Source organism: Vidua macroura, chromosome 19 (genome assembly GCF_024509145.1).
Source record: "Vidua macroura isolate BioBank_ID:100142 chromosome 19, ASM2450914v1, whole genome shotgun sequence".
Taxonomy (NCBI): domain Eukaryota; kingdom Metazoa; phylum Chordata; class Aves; order Passeriformes; family Viduidae; genus Vidua; species Vidua macroura.
The window spans coordinates 10,543,806-10,560,799 of NC_071589.1; the positions used below are offsets into that span (position 1 = coordinate 10,543,806).

General features: G+C 40.9%; 1 protein-coding gene across 2 annotated transcripts in view; it reads right to left on the reverse strand.

The window, feature by feature from the left end:
- PRKCA (protein kinase C alpha) overlaps window positions 1-16,994 on the reverse strand; it is a 147,720-nt gene that overhangs the window by 25,134 nt on the left and 105,592 nt on the right. The window contains exons 9-10 of one of the 2 annotated variants that reach the window (XM_053994657.1): window positions 10,162-10,191; window positions 459-602 (exon numbers count right to left, since the gene is read on the reverse strand). In XM_053994657.1, the coding sequence (XP_053850632.1) occupies window positions 459-602; window positions 10,162-10,191 (174 nt within the window). The remainder of the gene's footprint in view (window positions 1-458; window positions 603-10,161; window positions 10,192-16,994) is intronic. The other variant, XM_053994658.1, reaches the window with a different exon arrangement.

Genomic DNA, 16,994 nt, shown 5'->3' on the forward strand with positions numbered 1-16,994 from the left:
CTCAGCTGCTGGATTTCTAATATATATACACACACTATTCCTGTTTTTTTCCAATATTCACCCTTACCAATGTTGGTGACTTCCAGGACTGGCAGAGTGACCTAGGTATTAAAGCCAGAAAAGTAGATGGGATTTCCTTGAAATTGCCAAGAAGTGAGGATCTGAAAGTCAGCAACAAGTTCTCATCTTGCCCTACAGTCTGAGTTTTTAAATTTATTTTTATTTTTTCAATATGCCTAAATCGGGACTGAAGTCTGCTAAGCCTTAGGGGGAATGACCTTACTCCTGTTAAGAAATCCTCAAAAATGCACATCCTTTTGACTCTGGATTTTGCTTCTTAGAGAGCCGTTTATTCATTCTTCCTCAAGGAAAAGAAAAAAAAAAAAAAAAAAAAAAAAAAAAAAAAAAAAAAAAAAAAGAAAAGGAATGTGAGTAGATTAATTCTGAGCAATTCCTACCTTCCCAAAGCTCCCCTTTCCAAGAACCATGAGAAAGTTGAAATCTGTCAGCTTCACCCTGTCCAGATTGTTGGATGGCACACTTGAGTTCTTGTCTTCTGTTGAAGTAATGACTTTGTTACCAGCTGGCCCAAGTTTGGCTTTCTGAAGAACATACACACACATACACACACAAAAACAGCAAAGTGAGAACTGCCCGTTTTCCTGGCTCTGGGTGGAAGTTAGAGCTGGAAATGGCCAGGTCTGAGGTGGCATTCCCAGGTGAAAGTCTGCATAACAAAATATGCACAGACACACCTTCAAAGACTCATTCCAGCAATACTTTTGACATTATTGAGGGAATTAAAGTGGAAAACTGTGCTCATGTATAACCAGATAAAGCAGATACACTTATCTGGTTAAAAGAGCAAAACCAAAGCAAAGCCCAGAAATGAAATAAAAAATCATCATTTACTTTCATGCCAAAAGCAGCTTAAATGGTGCTTTTGTTCTGAAAGACAAAAAGAAAAGAAGAAGCTATCCAAAAATACCATGCTGTAATGTACATTGGGTATTTTAGGATATAAACAACCTCCTCAAAACATTCTCTTTTCAAATGGAGTTCTTCAAGTCACTGCATAGCAAGAGTTAAGAGAATTTTGACATGCACTAAGAAAAAGAACCTGCATTAAAAATCCCACAACACGTGAGAATTAATGCAGATGAACATGGCCACTTTCAAACCAGCAGTACAATCAACTTTGATTTTCAATCAGGGGTTGATCTGGAAAAGGGAGGAAGGGGAATATTACAGACAAGGGCTCTACCAGACACTCTGGTTTACAGGAGGCTGCAAGTCTCAGTGTTTCACATGAGACCCCATGGCATGGCTCAAGTAAGCTGCATTTCAAATCTCAGAGTTAATAGAAGAGAAAAAAAGTAAGACTCACCAAAAGACAATGCAGGCTACAAGATAATATCCTGTTTTTCCTCAAAATAATCCCATAAACCAGCAGAAGCAAAGCCAATAAGGTTTAGTAATTCTTTGGGATATAAGTGCTTTCCCCATCTGTCTGGTGTGTTGGACTGGTTAATAACCTCTAATATGGTTAATTTACTTTTTGCCAGTGATGTATGTTGGACAATTCAGGATGACTACTCTTCTCTCTGCTTCACAAAAGGACAATATTTGTATATTATCCCTCTTTCAGAGATAAAGAAAATTATAGAAATGGAGGTTTATTCAAAGTCACACAATACCTCCCTTTAAAAGCCATCCCTGGCTTACACCTTTAGCACTGGAAACTGGGAGTTACAAACTTTCCCATCCCCAGAGGAGTTTAAAACCATAAAATTGAGAGGCACTTGATTCACAGCCTCCATCTACTCCTGCAGTAATGCCAGATAATCATCTGCCAAAATAACCTCCTGTCACTTGAAAACCATATTCAGCTTGGATGACACTTCCTGCAACTTTATAAGTGCAGAAAATCTTATGCCCTGCCACAGGGATATGAATTTTGCAAGTTTAGATCTCTTTATTAAAAAATTTGTAATACAGCTTAGAATGGGGAATTTCCTCCACAGCAATGCTATTACTTGTTTGCATGAAAGCAGCACTTGGAGCTGCTGATCAGGATCAGGTGCTGTGCAAACATTTAGGGAGAGCCAGTCCTGGATGTCAGCTAAAATCCCTGTTTCTGCAAGGGATGTTCCCAGGACAGGTCTGGCTGCTGGGACAAATCTGTGCTGGAGCTCTTTGGCAGCACAAAGCTCCTTTTGAAGCCACACAAGATTGAGCCATGAGCAACAATAGGGAAAAAGCCCCAAAATCCCAATATCTGTTATTTGTACAAGATACAGTCGTGGCTCAAGGGAGCAGCCTTGCTGGCTGTGCCTTTGTGATGTTCCACAAACGGGATCTCAGATAAAGATCTTGCTTTTCTCATGCACAAAGCAATTTCAATATCCTCCTTTTCACTGAGTAATGGAGATCCAAATCAGGCCCTGAATGGAAAGCACCAGCTTTATTTCTTACACGTTTAAACCCACTGGGCAGGTTGTTGGCAGTTTGTTTGAAAAATGCCTAACTCAAAACAAAAATCATATTTTGCTCCAAGGCCATTTTTTTTTCCAGGTACAAACCTGCCAACCGGGCAGGGAGTGCTCTCTGCAGCACTGCAATCCCAGGCTCTGGGGTTTCCAGCACTTTTTCCATAAAAAAGCAAGGCAGATTCACCAGCAGGCTCCTGTGCCTGCTGCTGGCTCCAGAGCTGGAGGCACTGCACTCAGAGTCAACACGGGCTGGAATTGTCAGGATCTGAAGGCAGGATCTTAAAATAATATTTGAGAACCCAGCCAAGGCCTCCCTGCATCCTCTGAGCACTTCGATTCAATGAGCAACAGACATGCTCCTCTCACTCCCATTTTTCAGCTTTTTAAAAGTCAGACGTCACTCTGGTTGAGAATCTCTTCTTGCAGATGGCAGATTTTTGAGGAGAACACGGGGTTCCTCCTGTGTGCTCTGAGCTGTCTGACCCAGGCAGGAGGTGAACAGGGCAGGAGTTCATGGATGTGCTGAGCTGTGAGTGACCTGTGCCCGTGGGACGGTGACAATCCTGGGTATCTCCTGCCTGAGCTGCCATGGGAGGGGTGAAGAGAGAACCCTGCTGCAAACCATCTGGAGAAACCAGGGACAGGGAATGCTGGGGAACAACCAGACTGACTCAAAGGAAGCACATAGCCCCAAAGTGGCAGGAAGTCATGAAATAATCGTAACTTTATCAAAGGTCCTTATTTCCCGTCACCTTGACCAGCCACCACCCTCTCAGAAGCATGCAAAACCCCCTTTTTCACATTTGGCATGTGAATTCCTGTTACTGCTTTTTGGCTTAAGGTCCTAGTGGAAATAAGAGTGAGAATTTCAAGACGTTTCACTGAGCTCTATCATGAGTTTTACATCTGAAACACCTTGGCTGTAGCAGATAGAAAATGCCATGCAGCCAATATCCTCCTCCCGACTGCCAGAGCAAAACCAATTTTGCAGCTACAGAAGGGACATAAACTCAAATTATTCCCAAAAGCTTATTGCAAAAGACTGATATTTTGCCTTTCCTACCATGACTAAAATTGAAAATTGCAGAATCCTAATTGAACCCTCCTTTATTTTTTATGGATATTAAAACTTGCTGAAGTTGAAGACAGTACTCCAGGCCCTGGATTAATTTTCAATCCACATTCCAACTCCTTGGCTTATTACCTCGGATAAAAACACAGTATTGTTACAACGAAGCCAGCTTGCAGCAAACCAGCCAGGAAAACAGAATGTTAAAGATAAATTAGTCTGCACTGGGAGCAGGAAAGTTAATCTAAAAAGAAAACAAGACATGCACATCATCTTACTTCCTCTGCTTTGGACGCACCTTATCTCGGCCAGTTCTTTTACCCTGAAACCACAGGTGAGACACATCTTATATATTCAGCCCAAACTCACTTCTCCATCGAGTGCTAAGAAATTAAAGTGTGCTACCCTGGAGAGACTCTGGGAATTTGGTAGGTGCTTTTTGGAAAAGATATCTCAGGTTTCGCAGTAAAAACGTTTCAGATTTCTTATTAATCTAAGAGTAACAATTGTACTTTTAATTAAATAGGAAAAAAAGTTAGCCAAAATCTAATGAGAAGTGTGATGCAAAGACGAAACAGAAGTGATTTAGGGAATAGTAATTCTTCATTTTTTATGGCAGTTGCAGTAATTTTTGATGATTCTTTTCAAAACTTTCTGATTCTCCCCTGTGAAGAAAATTGAACTGGACAAAGCAATAAATTTGAATGTTGGTTCTTCTGCCCTCTGTGTATATCTGTAGTAGAGAACCTTAGGAATTACAGAGCTAAAAGACTGAATTGGTCATTTTCCACATTAGCCAGTAATAAATAAAAGTTGTGAGGATTAAAAATAAAAAAAATACAAAATTCCCTTTCTTACTCCCAATCTCTTTAGGGCAATGAGTCTCTTTCCAAGATGTCAGTGCTTTAACACCTTGCACTGCTCTCCTCCACTGCTTCTCTGCTGGTGGGTGAGATTGGCTTTGTTCCCACGTGGGAAACAAACACCAGGATCCAAACTTGCAGCCATCCCCTCCTACCCCCCAAGCACAGCTTCAGGAGGGAGAAACCCACACCCTCTCCCATGGTCAGGCATCCAAGCAAACACAAAGCTTCGTGTGCAGCGCACTAGAGGATGTGTTCCTCGGTTGTCAGGGAAACTCACTCCCAGCGAGTTCCCAGGATCAACTCTGGCACCACATTTTCAAGAGGAAAAAGTGATAAACGAAAAAATATTTAACAACAATGCTGAATTCCCTCCACATGAGCAGAGTGCCGCATGGAGAGCCACAGTCCATCCTTTATTTATTGGCCCAACCACACCTGGTGGGGAGGTAAATCCAGAGCTCTGCTCCCAGCAGCTGAGTGCTCTGGATTCTCCCAGCTCTGCTCCACATGGATGCCAGCATTCCCTCCTCATCTTTCCAGGTTCCACCCACCACCCCTGCTCTGCCCATGCTGAGAACAGTGAGTGTGTGATGGAACAGGAGTCTGTCCAAACCCCACAGCTCCTGCACGAGGCTCAGCAGGCCAAGGAGTGACTGCACAGGGCTTGTCTCAGGTCACAGAATCACAGAACAGCTTGGGCTGGAATGGACCTAAAAGATCATCTCATCCCTCCTCCTGCCATGGCAGGGACACCTTCCACCAGAGCAGGCTGCTCCAAGCCCCAGTGTTCAACTTGGCCTTGGGCACTTCCAGGGATCCAGGGGCAGCCACAGCTTCTCTGGACAACCCAAGAATTGAGATTTGTAGAGCAGGAATGTCTCCTTGCCACGATTTAATCCCTCTAAGAATTCTAACAAAATCCCTGCTTTTCACATGGCAAGAAGTTCTCAGCAGCTCTTTGCCAGACCCTCACGTGCTCCTCAGATGTCCCTGAGTGAAGGAATCAGGCACCTCACACTGCCACACCTGGAGCCAAGGCTTCTGCTCCTAATTCTTGAATTAACCCAAAGCCAATGCAGGTAACACTCTGCATAACACTTAGAAAAACTGCAAAATGGATGGTGAGAGGTGAGGATGGAACAGCCTGAACAGCAAAATTCCAGCTTCACTATTCCAGCCCAGGGGCTGCAGGAGTGAAACAAATGCTCAGTTCTGCCTGTTGCTACCTGGATCCTGCACAGGGAGCATCAGAGCAGCTCAGATCTCAGACAAACATCAGAAAATGTCACTGACAGAACCAGCAAAGCTCAGACTAAGGATGGGAAAACTGAAATAATAACGATTTCTTCAAGTCTCAAGGAAGGACCCATTCAGGTTTCCAGTCATGTACACACCAAGTGGGAACTTTGATCAATGTGTTGAGCCATTAGCAAGCCTTTAATAAAGCAAATAAATCCAATAAATTTCAAGTCAAAATCTGGAAGAAAAGCCCTCCCATTCAGTGAAATGTTCTCTGTCATTGTGGCAGCTTGTTTCTCACATTATTGCATTTCCAATTCCACGTAATTATAGGTGCTATGATAGACTATCAATTTCCTACTTTCCACAACTTAATTACCAGGATGCTGAGAATTTGAAATGAGGAGAGTCCATTTCTAAGCCCCAGCAAGACCTAATGCTCCACCAGGCTGAGGTTTAATCTCCATGCCATAACCTAAGGCCAGTTTGTAACTCATCAGCAGAGGTTTGTTGGAAACCAGGGAGGTGCCCGGTACCAGGGACAGCATCAAGGATTCAAGAGGTTCACACACAGATTTCAGCCATTCCTTGGTGAATTTACACTGCAGCAACCCTTCTCTGCAGCAAGGGGAACAGTGGAGAGATATAAATAACCAAAAAGCTGTTTATCAGCACTCTGAGATTCATTTTCATGATGGCAGTGTCACTATGGCGAACTAGGATGTAATTAGTAAAACCCACAATATATCAAAATGAAAATGCATTTTTCCTTCAATGGCTAAAACAGTTATTGAAAAAAGAGCTGGGGAAAAAATCATAGCATTCCCATTGCTAGCCAAAAGGCATGAGGGTAAATGGGATGTTTCATAAAGATATAAATGAGGTGTGTGATAAAAACTCTACCTGGGACTTAAATACCAACTATTTTATATCTTTAGTTTACTTTTCCCCTCATTTCCTCTCCTCCTCCTCTTAAAATTGTTTCATATTTACCCCGTTAATTACCAACAGTAAGTTTATTTAAAGGATTTGCCTGCAACAAATATTTGTGCTGTTTATGAACGGGATTAAAAATGCCTTTTGCAGAAAGCATGTCCAAGGACAGGGGAACCCCACTCCTGAAGCCACCAAAGTGCTGGGCTGAGCAATCCTGAGGTGAGCAGAGCAGTACCTGCTTTTACACCTGCAATTATGAAATATTTTGATTAGAGGGAAAATTCTCATCAGTGCCAGTTATCAAACGTGAATAAAGGGCTGTGTGAAAAAATGTTATACCGAATTCTACTGAAATTGTGGATTAAATTAACGGGTTTGTATTTTCTAAGGATATACATACACAAACAATGTGGCTGATTTCCTTCTCTTCGGGCCTTTTGCAGGAGCCAGCTCAGCTCTGGGAGCTTTTTTCCTGTTCTTTGCTGACCTCTTGTGGTTTCTCACTCTGAGGAGAAATTATTTTCTCAACCTCAATCTTTCTTAGGATAAAGGAAAAAAAGGAATCTGAAAGGACAGGACCACAATTTAATAGATCATGGAGCTCCTCAACAGACCTTTTTTGGGGGGTTTGTAACAACATTCCCTATTCAGTTATTTTTCTTAAACTTTTTTTTGTCCTGCTGGATTGAAGTTAGAACTGTGTGAAGTAACTGAACACACAATTTCTAAAATATTCCCAGATGTGCCAGGCACAAGGTGAAGGTAACCATATGCCCTAGAAAATGGAGACAGTGAAGTCAAAGGACTATGAAAGGCACTGGGAAAGGGATGGATCTATCCTCAGACAGGAATTCCAGGGGATATTGTCCTGCACAGCAATGTCTGTCTGTGTGAGCTGTGAAATCCAGAGAGGGAAGAGTTTCCAGGTCCCCATTTGGCACTGTCAACATGTTTAATCTGTTTAATAATCCTGCAGCCACCTGAGTCCACTTTGTTTCCTGCCTTTATTGCCAAATACTCTCTCTCCTGCAACAGAGCAGTGCCTAACGAGATGAACTGTAATTAAAGAGGCTGCCTAGGAATAATAGTCAAGAATTTTTGCAGAAGTATCCTGTGGTGGTGGTAATAAAAATCCCCAAAAGGAAATAGGATGCTACAAAGCAAACCCCTAAGTGTCAGAAGAAGAATTGCTTCTCTATATGCTCCTCCATTCTTTAATTATGCAAATTACTGCTAGCTCTCAATAATAAAAAAACCTAGAGTGTGGAATTTGCTTTTAAGCATAAACCCTATTTCAATAATGGAAAAAGAAAATTAAAATTCTGTTCTAAAAGAATTTTTAAGGACTTCAGTTCTCCCTGATCTTAGAGCAAATCCCTGCAATCAAATCCCACCAGCCACACAAAGCTGCAGAGCAGGACTGACTTTAAAACCTTGGGATTCTGTATCCAAATCCTAATGTGCTCTGAGATGATTTATCTCTCTCTCTCTCACACACACAGATGAAGGTGTTTTCTGCATGATGCTGAGAAATAATCTGTTTAAACACACACTTTGCAGTGGGACAAAAGCAGGATAGGTGTGTGGCCCTTCCCAGTGTCTGATTATTCCATACACTCACTATATCTCCCATCTGCTGTGGTATTATAAACTAATTTTTGTATATCTACGGGTTCCTCCTAGCTCAGAATTGTTGTGTTCTCCTCAGGAATGCTGCCCTTCCTCCCTCACTTGCTCCTGCTGCTTCCTTTCAGTTCCAGCCCTGCAAACATGGGGATAAAACCTCCCCAGCAGCCCCACAGGTCACTGCCAAAGATGCTCCTGGCACAGGGAGCTCCTGGACCATGATCCTGACCCAAGGATGCTCCTGGGCTGAGCTCAGGGCTCGGCAGCAGGGAAGGGGACTGGTGGTGATTTACTGAGAAAAGACAGATCATAAACAAGGAAGCTTTTTTTTTTTTCCATGAAATACCCTGAATTCCAGAGTGGCCCCACAGAAACAGAATGCCAGCTTTCCCCAATGGAATTCATGTTTCTAATGCACCAGGACTAAACATGAATTCTGCCCCTGAAGCAGCAGCTGTGGGAAACCCTTCAGTCCTTTTTTTGGGTGCACTCCTGTGGTGGAAACATGAATTAACCAAGAACTTTTGTCAGCTTCTATCAGTGCTCTTCAAGGCCTGGATTTCACAATGAGGTGACAAAACTTCCTATTTCTGCCAAATGCATTTTATCAGGGTGACTTTTGCTCTGGTTTAAAAATGCATTTAAGTAGAGAAACTTTCAACTTCCAGCATCAAACAGGTTTCACCAATGAAACCACCATGTGATTTTATTTTCAAAGTGAAGAGGTGTAAAGGATTGAGGAAGGGCAGTTCTCTTCTGTACAGGCTTTTCTGACATAAAAAAATCAAGGTTAAAGAAAGTGATTAATTTCATTTTTCTGGTTCAGTGTTAGAACATTTGTTAAAATCATGCATCAATAATATAAACAACTCTTAAAAAATAACATTTGTTTTTTAAATTAAGTATTATAAGCCTTGAGTGATAATGCAAAGTGCTCCAGGTCAGCTTCAGTTGTAAAAATACTATTTGAAGATGATAATGGCTTCAATAATCTTAGATCCTTAGAACACAGTTTGCAACACAGGAGCTTCAAATTTTAATTCAAATTGTAACTTAACCAATGTATGAAACGGAAAGTGTGGTTTGTGCCAGTGGCCTTTGCCCTAATAAAGCAAGAGAATTTGTTAGAGATACATGCAAATATAAACAAAACACATGTAAGTTCTCAATGCTGAGATGTAACTTTTATGGCAGTAACTCAGTGATGTGGGGAGCAGTGAAAGGAGCAAAATGAGAAATAAACAGGTGAATTGGTATTTCAGGTATCAGAGCATCTGTGCACATGGGTAATATCTCCTACAAGATAACAAATAACATCCAGCAATAGATGTGCTATGTGAAATCATAAAACATGCATGCTCTAAATTTATCTATTTAAACATACAGTGACCATGAGCATTCTTTTATCTGTGAAAGTTACTGGAAGTTCCATGAATGTCCTTCAAATTAAAGATGCACCTTTTTCCATTATGCATGAGAAGGTGGCACTCATTTAACTAATTCCTCCAAAAAGAAAGGCACACTGCACCTGCTCACGTTTGATCACTCTTTTTTTTTTAGTAAAATTCTAATCTGGGGATCCTTTTATGACAAATTATGGAACAAACTATAAATACTTCATACTGAATTTTTTAAAATAATTTTTAAAAAATATTATACTTCACAATAGTTAATGAATATGAAAGATCATTATTATGAAGTATTATATAGATGAAGTATTTCATGAATATGAAATATTATGAAGTATAATACTTCAATTATTTACTGACAATTAAAATCATACTTCAATTTTTAATTTTTTTAATACCAATTAGAAAAGCTTCAAGTGGAAAAAAATCAAGTGCATCCTTAAATGACAATGAAATTACACTGAATAAACTTCAGATGCTTGTAAAGGGGGTTGTGTGTAGGAGAACACCAAGGAGAAAACTACCTTGAAGAAGTGGATATTTACATGACAGTCCTGGAAGAGACAGGAGAGGGAGAAACACTGCGTGGTTAGTAACAGGCTGGCACAGCACAGCAACCACAATTAGTAGCAGAAATAAACAAATACAGACACAGCAGCAGCGGGAATACAGAAATGGACACGTCTGTTAAGCACAGGAAAAACCCAGGACAAAGAAATCGCTGTTGATCACCCGAGCGGGGCAGGGAGCACAGGCAGGGGCTGTGCTGCTCCTCGCTGGGACCTCAGCTCACAAACACACACCCCATGCATGCAACAGCCTCGTGGCAAAGCCTCCAGCTGTGCACAGCTGGCCAGGGGCACTCGGGGCTCTCAGCCCTAAAAGAGCTCGACAGGGTGACAGCACACAGGGATTTGGGATCTTTGGCCTTGCCTTGTTTTGCAACACACGTTTCACCTTCACGGGGAAATCCCTGCCATCAACGTGGTTTTTGATATTCTTCACCTCAAATCACAACCCACTGAGAAAAGCCTTAAGGAAAGCAGCAAACTGGAGGCAGAGATTTGTGCCACCTAGTTAAGGAATTTCAAGTTCTCCAGTTTGAGCCGCGCAGAGTGGATGGGAAACCTCCAGACAACTGCATATGGGAATTCCCCCTGCCAAACTATAGTACAGAACAGATGGAGTCATCTAACAGCATCTCTATAAGGCTGCAAACTATTCTCTAATGATTAAATATGCACAATTTAAAAATAGGAATGAGTGCCATGGCCAAAAAAAGCAGCTCTTCTTTTTATATCTCTTTATGCATAATGAGTGTGGATTGATGTGCCAGTGATATTTTGGCTGGTCATGATTTCAGTGTGGCTTAGTTTCTGTTTCCTGAAAAGTAAATTTCATCTTGTCATTTGCAATTTGAAGTGTCAGCAATGTTATTTCTCTTTCCAAAGGTCCCCTTTGCTGACCTGCCTGAAGCTTCAAAGTGGGAATGCATATTGGTTAGAGACAGATATGGAAAATACTGTATCTTTTATTTATTAAAAAAAAAAAAAAAAAAAAAAAGAAAAAAAAAAGAAAAGAGTAATGTAACTGCAGTATAGCAGCTCTGGGGCAAAGATGTAAAGTAATGTTTCCTTCCCAGCCCTTACAACATTTACAAAGAGCTGGAGAATTTAACGCAGAAATTGACAAAATCATAAGCTCCTCTACAGTTCATCTTGGGGGTTTTGTGGTTGTGTGGTTGTGTGTTTTTTTGGGGTGGATTTTCTGAATGAAAACAGATTAAATTAGAAAACTCACTGGGCTCTTAAGAAGCCACTGAAACAGTCCCTGGAGGATCTGCTCTGGCCCTGGCTATGCAACTGCAACATTTCCACCCAGCCTCCAGCTCACACTAAAGACAGCTCTAGGATGTCCTGGCTATTGATTAAAGGAAAGAAATATAATGTTCTTTTAACCTGAAGTTTTTGTGAGTATCAGAAAAATTCCAGATTAAGAAAGTTCTGGCCTTCTCCTTTCCAATGAAGCAGACAGAAATGGCTTTAAAAAAATTAAGAGTGGTTAAGACCTAAGAAATGCAGGGCCTGCACGGAAACAATCTGAGCTGATGTACTGATGTTCAGAGAAGAAATTATAAATAAAAGAAAGAAAGAAGAAATTATAAATAAAATTAAGGTTTTTCAGCATTAGAGTGTAACAGCAACAAAACTCATCAGAGAGTTTTAATTGTGCCTTGATCTCTGGGGACAGTTTCTGGCCTGTTTAGCACCAGCTGTGCTGCCACAAGGAGAGGCCTGATGGTGTAAATCCACATGAGCTGTGTGCACAGAGACACAGCCCGAGGCTTCTGGCTTGGAAATTCGGGCTTGCACAACGATTAACACACAAGTTTGGTCAAACAAAGTGCTGCCCTGCATCCTGGAGGAGCTCAGGAGCAGAGATATCTCTCAGATCCTGCGTCACTGGAGAGGTTCCAGGTATTTATAACCCAGCCTGATGGCCAAGCTCCACATCCGTCCTGTTATCTTTCAAATGAGAAGGTATTTCAGAAGACATTTTCTTTAGGATCACAATAATGATAAGGCATTTTAGAAGACATTTTCTTTAGGATCATAATGATAGTTTTGTTTAGAAGCACTCAGAGGTCACCAAAATGTCACCACTGATTGACCACTTCCAGTGCTCAGACACGACATCCACCCTGTTCTCAGCTCTGCTCCCTCTCCTCGTGTTCTGGGCTGCAAAAAGGAACTCCATCAGCAATTCCATGGTCAAAGCAGCTGGAATCTCTCACACAAACAAGACTCAAAGCCAGGGATGTGGATGTGGATGTTTGTCCCCTCCCAGGGTCCAGGGACAGTCCCTGTGGTGGGACAGCAGTTGGAGCTCTCAGAAATTAAGGGAAGGATTTTATTTCTGTCAAAGCCACCCAGAGAGCTACACTGAAGGAAATAATTAGAACAAAAGAACACATCTGACATGTGAAGAGTGTGCACCAGGAGGACCATTGTGTGTCTTCCCAGAGATGCTCTAAAATGAGGATTTTACGAGCAGAATCCCATTCCCTCACAGCAGTGTGCTTGGATCACTGCAATTGCCAGAGCTGGGTGTAGTGACTGAGCCTGCTCCCATCACCAACACACCTCGTGCTCAGTAAATGTGTCCATGGGTAAGGATTATGGCTGCTCTGTTCTTTGTTTAATTAAAAAAAAATCCTTTATATGGACCATAACAGCTGCTTTATTTTTAATAGCAGTTCCCAGTGCTGGTGATGTGGAAAGAAGGGGAAAGATCATAAAACAATTCACCAGCCTACTTTTAAATCAGTATTATTCTGTTATTACTCTAAGGTGATATTTAAGTATCAAGAAGTGCTTTACTAAGCAGGAAAAGTAAAAAGGGCTTGGCCAAACTCAAATAATTTCCCACAATAGAAGTTTTAGAATTTGCACATTTTTTCCCCCAAATTCAGGAAAAAGGAACGATGCCCTAAGTGGCAAAGGCATCTAACTGCTCAAATCACAACCAGGTAGAAAAAAATACCAGAAGGTTGCATTATTTCAATATTCTGCTTTTTTCTTTGACTAGAAAAGTACTGGAAGAAGAAAACAAGTACATAACCAAGAGTAGATGCTGCAGTTAGAAGATTTCCAGATTTCCTAGTGTGAGTCCATGGAGGCACCTGGGACTGTTGGGAGTTCCCATGGCAACTTCAGCACGGACAATTATGGAGCAGCCACAATTATTCTGAATATGCCTGGTGAGAAGGGAGTTCCATTTTGAGATGGCCACAAATAATGCCATTCCAGAGAGAAAATTCACAACTAAAGGTTAAAACCAACTGAAAAATAGTGACAGATTTTATCCTGCCTCCACTTCCTACAGGAGTATATTTTTATCTCTAAATATTAATAACGATGTATCATGTATAAATCACTGAGGACAGATTTGTTCACACTGCTAAATGAGCAGATAATACATTTGTTTAGTTTTAGTGAGAGGTGAGATCCAGAAAATATGTAGATTGAATACAATTTGTTGTGTACAAAATACTGCATTGCACCTCTGCATAATATCCCTCAATTTCTGCACAGGCTCATAGAGATTATACACAAAATGCAATAAGAAAACTCCTTGCAATAAAATATAAAAGGTAAAAAAAGCACAATTCTCAATTCTTTCTTTTCCAATTTTGGTCCCATTTGTTGGAGAGGATCCATTCTGGGCAAAGGTTGGGTGTTAATTTTTCAGCTGATTCAGATGTGGCAGCATGGGCCACGAGGAAACTTCTCATGACAAATAGTTTTTAGCATTCAGTTACAAATATAAGTGAAGAGAAGGTTTCAATCTATTATTATTTACTTATTTAGAGTCTTTATAATATTTTATAAAGATTGTATTATATTATAATTGTATTTTATAATATTTTACTGTAGATCTACATTGAATAAATGACTTAAGAATAAGTGCCAGGAGGTCCAGTGAGCAAAACAGCATTTCCATGAGATTTGTGTGGCTAAGAGCCACATTTCCAGAAGAAATCTGGGCTGTGAAAGTGATGTGCTAAGAAGGATGTGATGATACTGTGCAAATGGTTTGAGATCAATGAGAGCTTGAGGCCGAATCCTAAAGCTGCCTGTTGAAATATAGATGTAGGCAGATATTCTTAAAATTCTCATTTAAATGGGAAGTAGCTCTGAAGTGGTCTTGGAGGTCCTCCTACCCACATTTCTAAACTTTAGTTAAAAGGGCAAAGTCAATTTTCAGAACATCTTACAATTTTCAAGATTTCAGAAATTCTACATTTATTGGCTCTCTGGTCTTTTCTAAGCTGAAAATAATCTTATTCTTCCTTAATATGAAACAAATAAACCCTAATTCTAAAGTTCCTCTACTCTTGTGTAGCTTAGGTTTGTATACAGCCCTTTACTCTGAAGGTCACCATTATTTATTTTAAGTATTTGATATAAGTAATGCAGTATTTTTGTGGAAATTGTTGTCATTTTGTACTCAAAGTTAAATCAGTGTAGCTTGGCTACCAATTACATGGTCATATATCAAAAAATAGACCAAACACTACAAGTGCAGACTGGACTGGGAAGAACTCTGGAGTTACTCTGTCCAAAAACTGATAAATAGGAAGGTGGTGCAGTGTGACCCCTGGTCCATCTGTATTTTTAATCTCCTGACAAATTCACTCCCCCAGGAAAGTGACAGTCTAGACCTGCCATCTTCTTCCTGTAAGGCTCCAATACTGATTTTAGAACAGTGGAAGTATTTATTTAGATGATGTCATTAAGTCACAAATAGCAGCATTTTTCTCAGTGCTGTCTACTTCTTCCTTATTACAGGGCACTTAAAATAAGATGCCTGTGCAAGCCAGGATATAAATGATAACAGAAATAAAGGAAAAGATGATCAGAGTCAGCAGCACTTGTGTGCCATACCAGAATAGCTAATAAGTGAAATAGCACCATTCAGACATCTGTGCTGTGAATTTTCAGAAGCCATCACAGTGATGCCCCTTGAAACCAAGGAAGAATATTCCATGGAGGGCTCTGCTTCCCTCTGCTCCTTCTCACAATAATAAACTTTGAGATGGGAAAGAGAGTGAAGCCAAACCCTTCAGCCATGGAACACCACACTACACCAGCCTTGGCCTCGGGACAACTACAGGGTTTGTTCAGCGACCAAGAGTCTCATTTATCATCACTAGGTTTTAAAAGTGTTCATTGCCCAGCTTGGGAAATTGCAATTATTGCAGACACCATGTGCCTGCTGAAGACCCAGTCCCTTCCCCTGGATTAATTCAGTCACTCAAACAGCACCAAGCAGACTAGCCCAGAACAGGGAGAGCCTCAAATTCAAAGGGCTGAGGCTGAACTAATTAGACTTTGAGACAGACTAATTATTTCTGAGGCAGAGCTGCCCCTTGGTGAAGCTGCTGGGACTAGGTCCAGTAGTTTTACATGAATCCTCTCAGGATTTCTACTCCACTTCATTGCAGGACATGGATAAACATGGAGGAACATGGACTGTTCCTCCTGCAACCAAAATATTTACAGTAGGATTAAGAATCAGCCTCAGAGACTGTAAATTCAAGATGCAAACACACTGTATGTAATATCTGACATTTTAAAGTGGACAATTTTAGTGACTTGTCTCTGTGCTGTCTCTGACCTGAGAAAAAACAGGTAAGTATTTATACCTATATCACCAATACATAAATATCCACCCAATTCCAGACTCTGCATAATGCACAGAAACATGGACAGGATTCCTTTTGAAGCTATTCTTTCTAGGGAGGATAAAAACCAAAAAATGATCTTGAATAGCAAATGACCTAGTGCAGCAAAATGAAATCACACTGGTCAGATCACGACTGTAAAGAAAGGAAAATGGAATGGAGGCTCAAATACTTCTCAAATGTGTAACAAAAATCATAGTTCATGCTGCAGACATGGGAGCTGATCCAAATGCGTTCAGAAGAAATTGGTGCACCTTTTCTTTTTCCTTCTTGAAAGTTGAACATGTGCCGTTTTTCCTCACCTTCCTGGGTTAACCCATCTTTTATAATAACAATGGAGAATTCTGCCTGATGGTGAACATAGAAAATTGCCATTTCAGGTGGAAAGGAACAGGCAGGTTTGTTTATGCACAACAGGTACATTCATTATGTTTTGGATAAACAGCTTGGCTAAGGTTGTACACTGTGCAGACTGGAATATCTCCAGCTCCTGGCTGTGTGTGCAGCTGGGAGGGCAGGCAGGGGAGAGGAGCTGCACCAGCAAACCCCTCCCAGCCCAGGCCATACCTGTCCTGCTCCTGGGCTCAGTGGCCAGCAAACATTTGGCTGTAATTCTGGCTTTGGTTCTCAGAAGAGGCAGGGTCTGATCATTAACAAAAAAACTCCTTTGTGTGGCACATGAGACCATCCTTGTGGCTACCAACTTCCCCAGCTGGCACCACAGGAGGCAAGACACTGCAAAAAGCATCACTTTCTGTGGATTTTCTTTTTTTGTACATACCCAGCAATACCTCTGATCCTTAAAAAACATCAACATCCTTCCCCACACTACAGAGATGAGAGTTTCACATAAAAACCTTCTGCAAAGACTTTAAAGCTCCAAAGTGTGAACATTGAAAGTATTTTCTTAAAACACCCCAAGCTGCAGTGTGAAACATTCAAAGTATTAAAATACCATTGTTTCTGAGAATTTCATTTGTCAAATAATGCAGATATCAGTGATAGTGGCTGGCAGATTTTGCAGCAATTGTTAAAAGACATTGAAATTATTACATATACTTAACATATTTTAAAATACCAACTTCTAAGTGTCATAGCAGAGAAGCTGAA